Below are 13,514 nucleotides of genomic sequence, written 5' to 3' on the forward strand. Positions count from 1 at the left end.
CTCACTGCGCGTGGACGCGCGCGGTCACAACTGGGAGGGGGCGGGACGTCAGAGTGCGAGCGGCAGGGGCGCTGGCGGCGGGTGCGCGACACGCCAGACGCCGAGCGTAGAGCGGGCGGAGAGGACGTGGGTTCTTTCGCCCTGCGTGTCCTTGCTCCCTCGCGGACTTCGGCTCCCCCCGCCCCCGGCTCGCCAAAGCTTCCTTCTTGTGTTGTGCTCAGAAGCCGCAGCCGCCCGCGATGAGCCACTTGACTCAGAAAGTGCTGGAGCTGATGAAGTCGATGTCCCGTGTCACTGGTTTTGATAGAGTTTTGGAAAAGGTATTGCAGTCGAAGCGTTGGCTTCTAGAGAATGCACGATGCTTGGTGTGGGTTGCACTGAATGAGTGTGTCTCGCTAGATTCTTTTGGACTGCCCGGGTAAATTCACCTTAGTAGTAATGATTACTGTTTTCGTAGAGCGTCATTCTGTGTTCGGTCAGGCGCATGGTTACCTTCGCGGGGATGTACATAACTAAGTTCAGATCTGCCTTGATTTAGGATTGGGTTCCTTCCGGATTAAACCCACTGCCAGTTGAAAATACGGTAAATCGAAAGTGCATTTTAATAAAACTAGCCTCGCCTATGTTGAATGTGGTCAGATCATTTCTTAGCCTACAGTTGGGCAAAATCATCTAAAACCAAGCCTATTTTGTAAAGTGTTGACTATCTCGTAGTTTATTGAATACTGTACTGCAAGTGAAAAACGGAATGGTCATATAGGTACAGAATAATTTTTGTTTGTTTTCTTTTCTCTTTTTTTTTTTTAAGAGAGAGAGAACGCCAGCGAGGGGGAGGGGGAGAGAAAGAATCTTAAGCAGGCTTCAGGTCCAGCGCAGAGCCCAAAGCAGGGCTCCATCTCACGTGAGATGGCGCTCTGTGGTCATGACCTGACCCAAAATCAAAAGTTCGAAGCTTAACCTCACGTGAGCCACCCAGGCATCCCTAGTTACAGAATAATTTTAAGTCTAGTTGCTTACCCTCCTGCTGTAGGGGCTGATTGGGAGGTGCAGCTCACTGCCACTGCCCAGCATCTCGAGAACATGGTACTGTATGTGACTAGCGTGGGAAAAGATTGAAATCCAAAATTCGAAGTTTCTATTGAAATATGTAACGCTGTCACACCATCAAAAGTTGAAAATCTTAAGTCAAAGCGTCATAAGTCAGGGAATGTTTAAATGATTATCGTGTGGAGACAGAATTGCTTGGTTTCAGAGCAGGAGCCTTCAACAAACAGATGCCTATATTGCTCTGAGGGAAAGAGTAAGAGACAATGTCTACACCTAAGATGCACTTGCAGCCTAGAGGATTAGAAAATAAATAATTGCAGTAAGGTAGGAAAGCCAAATTCCAGGTAGCGTGGTGCTTCGGAGTCAGGCAGGGATAGCCTCTGTCTCCTTTGCACATGAAAAGACTAGCCCAGATTCCTAGTTTTCAGTGTCTTTGTAGAAATCATGTTAGGTAGGAATCATTTATAAATAAACATGATAACAGAAGCCCTTGGTTATATCAGATTTGGAAGGCATTTAACAACCTAAGAACCTTTAGGTTTTTTTCTAAATATTTTAAAGAATGCATGCCTGTTTTCCTTCTTCTTTTTTTTTTTTTTTTTTTCTTTTTAGAGGGAGTTGGGTCAGGGAGAAGCTGAGGGAGAGGGAGAGAAAGAATCTTAATTAAGCAGATCCATGCCCAGCACAGAGCCGGATGTGGGATTTGATCCACAACCCTGAGATCATGACCTGAGCTGAAATCAGGAGTCGGACGTTTAACTGACAGAGCCACCCAGGCGCCCCTGCCTGTTTTCCTTCTTATTAGGAAAGAGTATTTGCAAATACATAATGTAAAAGTGGAGCTTAAACACAGACCAATTGCCATCATTTGTAGGAAGAATGTAGGCTGTTGGACCAAAGTCTTCCTCCTGGAAACATTTGGGCTATGTTTCTCAACACGTAAGTAACTTTCCCTGATTATATCCAAGGGTTTTTGTGAAAAACATGGAAAATAATAGACAAATGTATTTAATGTTTTCAAATAGCAAACACTATAAAATCCAAGGATATGCTACTTTTTAACAGTAACTTTTTGAGAGAGAGATTATGCAACAAAAGAAGTTCTGGACTAAGGGGAAGTTTGAATTCCCTAAAAACATCAATAGCCATTTTCATTGTTAAATTTTCAACAACCAAATTTTGGGTGTGTGTCCTGTCATGATAATTTTGCCATGGGTTGGATTTGCCTTTGGGTGGTCTGATTAAACATCTCATACCTTAAACAGATACACTGTAACAGTCATAAAATTTTGTATGCCTGAGTTGGCATTGGTGGTAATGTGTCTTCCAAGAAGAAATGCCTGTTAAACCTCATGTACAGAGTCTCTCAGAAGTTGTAGTGAGGTTGAGTGGGGCACCCATGATTTGAGACCCAGCACTGTCCAGTAGAGAGATACAGTGCAAGCTACAAATGCAAGCCACATGTATCATACTATATATATATATATGCATATATATGTGTGTATATATATGTATATATATAATTATAAAAAAGCAAAAAGTAAGTAAAATGAATTTACTAATGTATTTTAAGCAACTCATTATATTTGAAATTATACTATTTTAGCATGCAGTCAATACAAGAGTATTCTGTTTTTGGGACTTCATCTTTGAAACCCAGTGTGAATTTTACGCTTAACAGCACATCTCAGTTCATACTGGCCATTGGCCATGTTTCAAGGGCTCAATACTGACATCAGGCTAGTGGCTATCACACTAACTGCACGCAAGTCAATACCATTGTAGGTGTTCTGTATTAATTTGATCTAAAGTAGGATTTGTGGTTGGTTGTGTTTTGTGTGGGCACAGTTGCTTGGGCTAGAATATATATTTATGCGTAGTGATCCATAAGGCTAGTTGTGAACTTGGCTCCCTTGCTTTTATTGTAAATTTAAAGGTTAACGTGACCTAAACCAGTGGTTCCCAACTAGGGGTAATTTTGCTCCTCACAGGACATTTGATAGTGTCTGAGGACGACTGGAGTGGGATGGAAGGGGCACCGCACGGGGGGCATCTACTGGGTGGAGGCCACAGACACTAACTGTCTGTCAGTGCACAGGCTCCCTTGCCCCTACGCTCCACAATAATGAATCATCCAGTCCGAATGTCAACAGTGCCGACATTGAAAAACCTTCGTACTCACTCACTTTGTCCTGGGTTAAAACTAGACAAATTGCTACTCTTTTGTTCTAAGTATAAACCATGTCTTTGCACTGAACTTTGGTTGTTTCTTTCGTGGCACCTCCTTCCCACATGTCTTGGTGTGGAACAAAATGTGATTTTTTTTCTAAATCTCTAGTTAACAATGGCAAAAGATACAATAAAAGTCAAAATACAATTATCTGGAAAACAATTTCTCTATGAGTAGGTGTTAAAATCAGGTATGGTAAAAAGAGCTATAAAAACAGTTTCGTAAGTGGGCCAAAGCATATCAACAAGCTGTTTACAAAACAGAGATGTAGTCAGGCGGTAAGCGTGAAAGGGTGCTCAGTAGCACTCCCAATGTGGCTAATGCAAATTTAAACCGTGAGATACCATATTATTTTGCCTTATCATATTGTAAAAGAGTAATTCAGACTAATAATATACATTACTGATGAGGAATTAGGGAATGAAGCACTCTTTTTTTTTTTTAATTTTATTTTATTATATTATGTTAATCACCATACAGTACATCCCCAGATTCCGATGTAAAGTTTGATGCTTCATTAGTTGCGTATAACACCCAGTGCACCATGCAATACGTGCCCTCCTTACTACCCATCACCAGTCTATCCCATTCCCCCACCCCCTCCCCTCTGAAGTCCTCAGTTTGCCTCTCACAGTCCATAGTCTCTCATGTTTCATTCCCCCTTCTGATTACCCCCCTTTTCTTTATCCCTTTCTTCCCCTACCGATCCTCCTAGTTCTTATGTTCCATAGATGAGAGAAATCATATGATAATTGTCTTTCTCTGCTTGACTTATTTCACTTAGCATTATCTCCTCCAGTGCCGTCCATGTTGCAGCAAATGTTGAGAATTCGTTCTTTCTGATAGCTGAGTAATATTCCATTGTATATATGGACCACAGCTTCTTAATCCAGTCATCTGTTGAAGGGCATCTCGGCTCCTTCCATGATTTGGCTATTGTGGACAATGCAGCTATGAACATTGGGGTGCATATGGCCCTTCTCTTTACTACGTCTGTATCTTTGGGGTAAACACCCAGTAGTGCAATGGCTGGGTCATAGGGTAGTTCAATTTTTAACTTTTTAAGGGACCTCCACACTGTTTTCCAGAGTGGCTGTACCAACTTGCATTCCCACCAACAATGTAGGAGGGATCCCCTTTCTCCACATCCTCTCCAACAATTGTTGTTTCTTGCCTTGTCTATCTTTGCCATTCTAACTGGCGTAAGGTGGTATCTCAGTGTGGTTTTGATTTGAATTTCCCTGATGGCTAATGATTTTGAACATTTTTTCATGTGTCTGTTAGCCATTTGTATGTCTTCATTGGAAAAGTGTCTGTTCATATCTTCTGCCCATTTTATGATTTGTTTATTTGTTTCTCGTGTATTGAGTTTGAGAAGTTCTTTGTAGATCTTGGATACCAGTCCTTTATCTGTGGTGTCCTTTGCAAATATATTCTCCCATTCCGTGGGCTGTCTCTTAGTTTTTTTGACTGTTTCCTTGGCTGTGCAGAAGCTCTTTATCCTGATAAAGTCCCATAAGTTCATTTTATCTTTTATTTCTCTTGCCTTTGGAGATGTGTCGTGAAAAAGGTTGCTCTGGCCGATGTCATAGAAGTTGTTGCCTATGTTCTCCTCTAGAATTTTGATGGATTCCTGTCTCACATTGAGGTCTTTCATCCATTTGGAGTTTATTTTTGTGTATGGTGTGAGAGAGTGGTCAAGTTTCATTCTTTTGCATGTAGCTGTCCAATTTTCCCAGCACCATTTATTGAAGAGACTGTCTTTTTTCCACCGGATGTTTTTTCCTGCTTTATCAAAGATTAGTTGCCCAAAGAGCCGAGGGTCCATTTCTGGGTTCTCTATTCTGTTCCATTGGTCGATGTGTCTGTTTTTGTGCCAGTACCATGCTGTCTTTGTGATCACAGCTTTGTAGTACAGCTCGAAATCCGGCATTGTGATGCCCCCAGCTTTGTTTTTCCTTTTCAACAGTTCCTTGGAGATTCGGGGCCTTTTCTGGTTCCATACAAATTTAAGGACTATTTGTTCCAGTTCTTTGAAAAATGTCCTCGGTATTTTGATCGGGATAGCATTGAAAGTGTAGATTGCTCTGGGTAGTATGGACATTTTAACTATGTTAATTCTTCCAATCCATGAGCATGGAATATTTTTCCATCTTTTTATGTCTTCCTCAATATCTTTCAAAAGTGATCTATAGTTTCTAGCATATAGGTCCTTTACGTCTCTGGTTAAGTTAATTCCAAGGTAACGTATGGTTTTTGGTGTTATTGTAAATGGGATGGATTCCCTAATTTCTCTTTCTTCAGTCTCGTTATTCGTGTATAGAAATGCAACTGATTTCTGGGCATTGATTTTGTATCCTGCCACCTTACTGAATTGTTCTATAACTTCTAATAGTTTGGGAGTGGATTCCTTTGGGTTTTCCATATAGAGTATCATGTCATCTGCAAAGAGAGACAGTTTGACTTCTTCTTTGCCGATTTGGATACCTTTGATCCCTTTTTGTCTTCTGATTGCTGTTGCAAGGACTTCTAGTACTATGTTGAATAATAGTGGCGAGAGTGGGCATCCTTGTCGTGTTCCTGATCTTAAGGGAAAGGCTTCCAGCTTTTCCCCATTGAGAATAATGCTTGCAGTAGGCTTTTCATAGATGGCTTTTATGAGATTGAGAAATGTACCCTCTATTCCTACACTCTGAAAGGGTTTTAATCAGGAAAGGATGCTGTATTTTGTCAAATGCTTTTTCTGCATCAATTGAGAGGATCATATGGGAATGAAGCACTCTTATTCATTGCTTTTGAAAAGGAATCTGGCAGACTTGTTAAAAATTTACATACCCTTTTACTCAGCTATCTAATTTTGGTGATCTATCTTATACAAATAAAAGTACCTTTGTAATTATAAAAAATACGGAAAGAACATACATATCAAGCAGGAGTTGAATATATCCAATACTAGGGAATACCACAAAGCAATTAAAAGAGAGTTCTGTGATTGGAGCTAGAGGCACGGCTGATATACCAGGAAGAGAAAAATGGAAGTTGCAAAGTAATGTGTAGAATGTGATTCTGTTTTTGTCATTTTATAAAAAGAAGGGGAAAAAACCCTATACACATATACGTGTTTGAATAAGCCTGGAGAATGATACACAGCACTGAAGGAGTGGTAGGTAGGAAAATGCATCCCTACACTGCTTATTCATATAAAATGAATGTTGTAATTAAAAATCTATTGAAGAGAAGGAACATGGCAGTTTAGATGGCTCAGAAATAAGATTTGTAAGATATAATTAGTGAAAGTATGGACTCGTCAAAAGTTGCTGATACCATAGGGGAAAGGGATTTGGCATCGATTCAGAGCAACTGCAAATATCTGGAACATCAGTAATTTTGGCAGTGGTGAATGGAAGACCAGTTCAAGGAAATGGTGAATTTACATTTCTTCTGCCATGGAAGCAGTCAAGGTTTAATGCTCCGTGCACACTCGGAAATGGCATGCTGCTGAAATGCTCTACCACTTGTCTACATAGCCCTTTTATCCAAGTCCTCCACTCAGAAAGTGATCTGAGAGCTTTGATAAAAATTAAATGTATATATTTTTAAAATTCAGCACAGAACACTTTAAAAAAAAAAAACAGTGTAATTTTTATTCAACCAGCATAGGAGTTGCAGGAATTTCTGGAATGCTGTTCCTCAGTGAACAGAGATTACTTAAAATTTCTTTGTTGCCGTCTTATTCGTGTCACTGTGTAGGACAACTAAGCTGTGTGCTGGTCCTTGGCTCACCGTGTTTACTTTCCTGCGGGGCACTGTCCCTTCCTGCGAACGGCTCCATATTCAGCTTCTGGATTCCAATCTATATCACCTGCAGAAATTCTACACAAGTCAGTGTTTTCCCCCCTGCAGAGAAGATCTGGAGATGTGAATAGACATTGCCACAGACCTCAGTGCATATGGGATGGGGATGGTCCTTCTCCAGTAGCCCCTCTTTTCCAGGTTCAAGGCGGCAGAGAACCTGTATAAGAGAGAAAGCTTACTAATGTCTGTTCTCTGAAGACGCGTACTGTTATAAGTTAGATATCCCTCTAGCAACTTGTATTTATTCTGTCTCTAGGAAGTCCCTCCCCTGTGTACTCACCTCTTCCTTTAGGTTGTGAACCCCTTAGAGCAGGGATTGGATTTCATTCATCTTCGCATTGCCAGTGCTTGCTATACTCATGTCAATGCCTGAGTAAGGGGAGTTTACACGTCGTCCTGCTTGATATGTATATTAGCGTATGAGGACATCTTGTGGCTAGATCATTTGTTATATGAATACACTTGATCTGTTCTAGTATTTACTTGCCACTGATGTACCGGTTAGGCACAATATGACATAAAATTGTTTAGGATGATTTATATTGGATGGCTCTGTTTTCTGTTTTACTTCAGGGCCTACTTCTCAGGGGTAAACAACAGGAAAACCACTAAAGTTGTGGCTTGTGAAACTCCAAAGTGTTTTCCTGGTGGGAGCCTTTAAAGGCCACTGTATATCCCAGAGACTCCATAGTTAAGTGTCGAGGGAGACCTGAAGACCGACCTAGATCTCAATCAGTTCTGTCACATCATAGGTGACCCCAACAACAGGTCACTCTGAATTTAAGTCACCTACAGAATGGAGATTATCCCTTCCTTATTGCATAGCATATGTTAGTAGTATTTGGTTCAGTGCCTAGCATAGGAAAATGCTGAGGTAGCAGTTAGCTAGAATCTAACCATTTGCTTGAGACACTTTCATGTAATTCTTTTTCATTAAACTACTATAAATGGGCAGGACCTTAAAAGCCAAAGTTCAACTCTGCTGGATTCTATTGTTAAGCTTTTTATTTTAAGATGAGTTTATCGTATAAGTTTGTTGATTCTAGCAATAACTAAATTAATTTCTTCCAGTGTGTTTTTTAAATTGTTTAAATCATTCATTACAAAGTCATTATAAAAATTACTCTGCAAAAAGTGGGGAACATCCAAGTTAAACCTATCATGGGTTAACAGATCACAGGAACCAGCTAGCTTTGTTGGTCCAAAATTTCTGTGGAGACATTAAGAGATGTCAGGTTGTCACATATGAGGCTGAAAATCTCAGAATATTTCTGCAGAGTGGAGATTAACGAAAACTACTCTTTCCCTAAATATTCCTTTTTAAGAATAATTGACATATGGGTTAATTTCCATCATAGAGATATTGGTAACTTATTTGAATTTCTAATCAACTTTTTTGGGATGACTTAGTTTAAGATTTTATTTTTAAGCAGTCTCTATACCCAGCGTGGGGCTTGAACTTACAACCCTGAGAGATCAAGAGTTGCATGCTCTACGGGGTGAGTCAGCAAGGTGCCGCTGGAGTGACTCCGTGTAATCCCGTGATAATTCTTTTTTTTTTTTTTTTTTAAGATTTTATTTATTTATTTGACAGAGAGAGACAGCCAGTGAGAGAGGGAACAAGCAGGGGGAGTGGGAGAGGAAGCAGCAGGGCTCCCAGTGGAGAAGCCTGATGTGGGGCTCGATCCCAGAACGCCGGGATCACGCCCTGGGCCGAAGGCAGATGCTTAACAACTGCGCCACCCAGGCGCCCCTCCCGTGATAATTCTTGACGGGCTGTTTGGGCTTTCTTAATACCAAAGAATGTTCAATTTTTTATTTTATTTTTTTTTACACTTAGGTGACTCTTGTCTCTGCTGCCCCTGGGAAAGTGATTTGTGAAATGAAAGTAGGAGAGGACCACACCAATAAATACGGCACTCTCCACGGTGGTATGACAGCCACCTTAGTGGATAGCATATCAACAGTGGCTCTGCTGTGCACAGAACGGGGAGCACCAGGAGTCAGTGTGGATATGAACATAACGTATGTATCCAGACCATACTACAAATAACTTTTTTTAATGTGAAAACTCACTTCAAACAACTGAGACCGAATACATTTATAACCTAAACAGAAGTGGAGGGGCCCTGAGCTGGCCGTCCTGAAATGTAGCTCTAGATGTGCCCTGAAAGATCCCATGGCCTTAGGGTCTAGAACTAGAGGAACTGATGACCTACACATTCCAGACAGCGAACATGCGGCTCCTGTTACGTCCCCGGGGGGAACCGTCCCACAGTCCTTACAATTGCCACTTGTACAGATGTCTTCTGAGGGTTGTACTGAGTGCCTGGAAAAAAGCCTGAATAAACTGCAGAGAGAAGTTGGATAAACCTTCAAAAAGTGTACGTTGCCACTGCCTTGTAACAAGGTGAACACAAGTGTCCAGTTTTGCAGTCCTCTATCTCTCCCTGCAACTGCGAACGTGCTCTGCAGACATCAACTACGTGATCTGGTGGCAGTGCCCCAGAGATCAGGCTGTCACTCACCACTGTGAAAATGCCTACAGGGGTCATCTCTTTTCAAGTGTAAAAAAATTCACTTGTAGCACCAACTAGTACCACTGCAGGTCCATCAGTAGAGTGCAGGACCCAGGGGTTTAGCTTCCAGACAACTGCTTTTTCCACCTACACAACAAAACAATGATTTTTGCCAGGGGGACAGGCAGGGGTTAGGGTGCAACACGAGGGCAATGGAAATAATGTCAGTTATCAGATTTTTAAACAATGTAAATCTTTTATTAGGCTACCTTAAGAAAATTCAGCCCTTCTTTACTATCGGAATAAATTGAGGGTGTAGTAAGCAAATCACAGGACAAGAGGCAAAAGCTCTTGAAATTAAGATCTACAAAGGTTCTGCGGTCCTTACCTTTTTCCACGTGGTGAGGGTAAGGCCCACTGATGACTCCACTTTGCTTCGGGAGCTTCTGTTAAGAGCAGAGGTCTTCAAAATGAGCACTGCATCTCGTGATCTTCTGAGATACAACTCTGCTCCCACAAGCCTAAGGAATTTTTAGTAGTGAAACATCGTTTCACATACATGTGGTCAAAGTACTGGTCACGATGAGGAACTGCCTGAGCTTCAAACACTGACTCACTTGAACAGAAACAAAGTCTCAAAGATTTACCATAGGTATTTCAAAAATAAATGAGTGACAACTTATGATTAAGGTAAGTGGGCAGGTGTCTTTTAAAAAATATATGCAACTCATCACCAGGATTCTAAGGGCCTCATATCAATTCTTAGAGTTCTTAAATCGTTTTGAGTGCGGTAAAGGGCAGAATTTACTCCAGTGCACTTGAGTGAATCCTAAATACTGATCAGACAAAATCCAGTAGTCCCCTTTTCACCCACAGGGCTACATTCCAAGACCCCCAGTGGATGCCTGAAACCACAGATAGTCCTGAACCCGTTATGTATGTTTTTCTCTGTACATACATACCTGTGATAAAGTTTATAAACCAGGCACAGTAACATTAACAATGATAATAAAATAGAACAAGCATAACATATTGTGATGCTATATGAATATAGTCTCTCTTAAATTACCTTGTACTGTGCGCACCCTTCTAGTGAGGACGGGAGATGCACTGCCTGCATGATGAAGTGAGGGGAGTGACAGGCAGGGCTGCAGCGGTAGGCTGCTGTTGACCTAACAATAGAACAGGAGGACCGTCTGCTTCCTTCTGGACCCCAGGTCAGAGGGAACCTACAGTATAGACACCAGGTAATACTTCACCCGCGAAGTTAAGTAGATTAAATAAAAGCTATAGGAAATCTTTCACCAGCCCCAAATAAATATGAGATGGGAATCTTAAAGAAGGGGTGGGGGGAATGCCTTCCCATATTTATGGTAAAAGAAACTTGTGTGGATATGGAATGAGGAAGATGAACTTGGTCAGGACCAGCCATTCAAATTTGATAGGACAGAAAGCTACCTGACACTATTCCTAAACTACTTTGAGGAGGAAAATAAGCAACACATTAAGAAGGCTGTTGAGAGATGCACACAACTTTCCCTCTTAAAATATTGTGGTTAAAAATTCAAAAAGTAAAAATTATTTGCTGTTAACTATATTTAAACTTGTTTTCTTTCAAGGTACATGTCACCTGCTAAAGTAGGAGAAGACCTAGTGATAACAGCACATATTCTGAAGCAAGGGAAAACACTGGCATTTACCTCTGTGGATCTGATGAACAAGACCACGGGAGAATTAGTAGCACAAGGCAGACACACAAAACACCTGGGAAACGGAGCCCAGCGGTTTGACCTAAAGACACCCAGCAATGAAGACCAAGCGTAAATTTGACTTGGACAAACATGACTGTCAAAATAAATGAGCACAACCAGAAATAGTTATTTTCTTTGGGGAAAATGACATAGGAACCAAGTGGGACATAGGCTGGGACTGTCTCTATTTTTCGTTTTAAACTTCTTCAGTTTGTTTGTAATCTTATATAGATACTTGGATGAAAAAAATTCTTAGCTGAAAGGGTTTCTGAAAACTTAGCAAGGCCATTTTGAGATGAGATTACTTTAAAACTAAAGTTCAATATTAAGCTATTAGAGAAATATAGGAAGCAACGTTAAATAAATTTGGAAACACTATCCATAGTTAGAGGCTGATTTATCGTTTGCTTATCATGCTGCTGTCTGCTCAAAGGACAGATGTAGACTTCCCAGTCAGTTAGCAGTGAGCACACAGGGCAGACACGCAGTTCTTAACTTCTAATTATTTCCCTCTAAAAGGAACCTGGGGTGTCTCAGCCAGTTAAGCAGCTGCCTTCTGCTCGGGCCATGATCGCAGGGTCCTGGGATTGAGTCCCTCGTCCAGCTCTGTCCAGCTCCTTGCTCAGTGGGGAACCTACTTCTCCCTCTGCCTGCAGCTCCCTCTGCCTGTGCTCTGACAAAATCTTTAAAAACAAAATAAAAGGAACATGGGCTTCTTGGAGAAAATAGCTGATTTCAGGACTGGGAGGCTGGGATAGGGAAATTGATGTTAATATATCATGCTTGAAAGTAAGCAAATGTTCAAGAAAATGGTTTGAGAGGATGCAAACTGCAGCACTGAGAAAAAATTGTTGCATCCTTATCATTTAGGTAGATATGTGGCAGAGACAGGAAGGAGGCTCCTTATGATAGAATGCTGCTAAATGTGGAAGGGAGGAGTAGATACTACCATTTTGCACCTATCATGGTAAAGATTGGTTACAGCAAAAATCAAAAATCATCAGTGGTGCCCCTGATTAAGAGCAAGGACACGTCCATGTTCCCCAGATTGCTTCTTAGTTGCAAGGAGAAAAACAGTTAACCACAATGCAGGAAACAGGACACCACCTTGACCAATCAAAATTAACATTAACCAAGAGCAAAGTGACAGTGCATTTTTGGATATTAACTGGAGAACGGAGTGAGGTCACTTGAATTGGGTACTGGCCAGAGTGCACAATCCCAAATTTAACCATGAAGAACATCATTCAAATGCAAAATGAGGAACACTATTTTAAAACATCAGCCTACTCTTCAAAAATGTCAAGGTCGTTAAACAAAGGCCAGATGAGAGACTAGAGATTTGACAGCTAAATGCAAGGGCCTTGTAGTGAACCATAGGGGATTAAAAAACACAGGGTATTAGGACAGGACCTGAGAATATTAGGACGATTAACAAAACTGGAATATGGACGCTAGATTAAGGTATATCAGTGTTAATTTCCTGAATTTGGGGACTTTACTGTGGTTATGAAAGAATATCCTTGTACTTGGGGCATATTCTAAGCACTAGGGGATAAGGAGTAAAGATGTATGCATGGTGTATATACCAAACTCTCAAATGATTCAGAAGAGATGTATAAATATATGTCGAAGAACTGCAAAAAAATGTGGCTAAGACGTGGGCAAAGGTTATACAGGAGTTTTCTGTTACTTACAACTTTTCTAAATTTATTCTGAAATAATGTAAAAACCAAGGGCTGCTGAAATGCCTGACTTAATAACTATAGCAAGTGTAATTCAATACAGTAAAACAGTTAAGAGCTTGGGTTCTAGAGCCAGCCAGCCTGGTCTTAAATCCTTCCCTACTCTGGATGTGAGCTTGGGCAAGTTACTAAACCTCTGCAGCTCTTTCCACTCAGGGTTCTAAGACAAGAGCTTTGAACAGGACCTGCCCATGGTTAACATTCAAAGGCATTGGTTCAAATAGATTCTCATTTTCAACTGATGAGAAAACATGTAAAAGCATTTTGAAATAAAGAATATTTTTCTGGGGCACCTGGCTGGCTTAGTCAGTGAAGCCTGTGACTCTTGATCTTGGGGTCGTGATTTGAGCCCCACACTGAGTATAGA

The 13,514-nt window shown here is 41.0% G+C and overlaps 1 protein-coding gene and 1 long non-coding RNA gene across 2 annotated transcripts; one reads left to right on the forward strand and one right to left on the reverse strand.

Moving 5' to 3' along the window:
- Nucleotides 1-44: 44 nt before the first annotated feature.
- ACOT13 (acyl-CoA thioesterase 13) lies at nt 45-11,778 on the forward strand. The gene is made up of 3 exons (XM_002915809.4): nt 45-320; nt 8,973-9,157; nt 11,271-11,778. The coding sequence occupies exons 1-3, from the start codon at nt 240-242 to the stop codon at nt 11,473-11,475; spliced, it is 471 nt and encodes a 156-aa protein (XP_002915855.1). The 5' UTR covers nt 45-239; the 3' UTR covers nt 11,476-11,778.
- LOC117802787 lies at nt 6,783-11,264 on the reverse strand. Its single transcript, XR_004626335.1, has 3 exons — nt 10,040-11,264; nt 9,661-9,798; nt 6,783-8,342 (listed from the first exon to the last, which is right to left on the reverse strand). It is a non-coding gene; the product is annotated as an uncharacterized LOC117802787 (long non-coding RNA).
- Nucleotides 11,779-13,514: the final 1,736 nt, after the last annotated feature.

This window comes from Ailuropoda melanoleuca, chromosome 6 (assembly GCF_002007445.2).
Source record: "Ailuropoda melanoleuca isolate Jingjing chromosome 6, ASM200744v2, whole genome shotgun sequence".
NCBI lineage: Eukaryota > Metazoa > Chordata > Mammalia > Carnivora > Ursidae > Ailuropoda > Ailuropoda melanoleuca.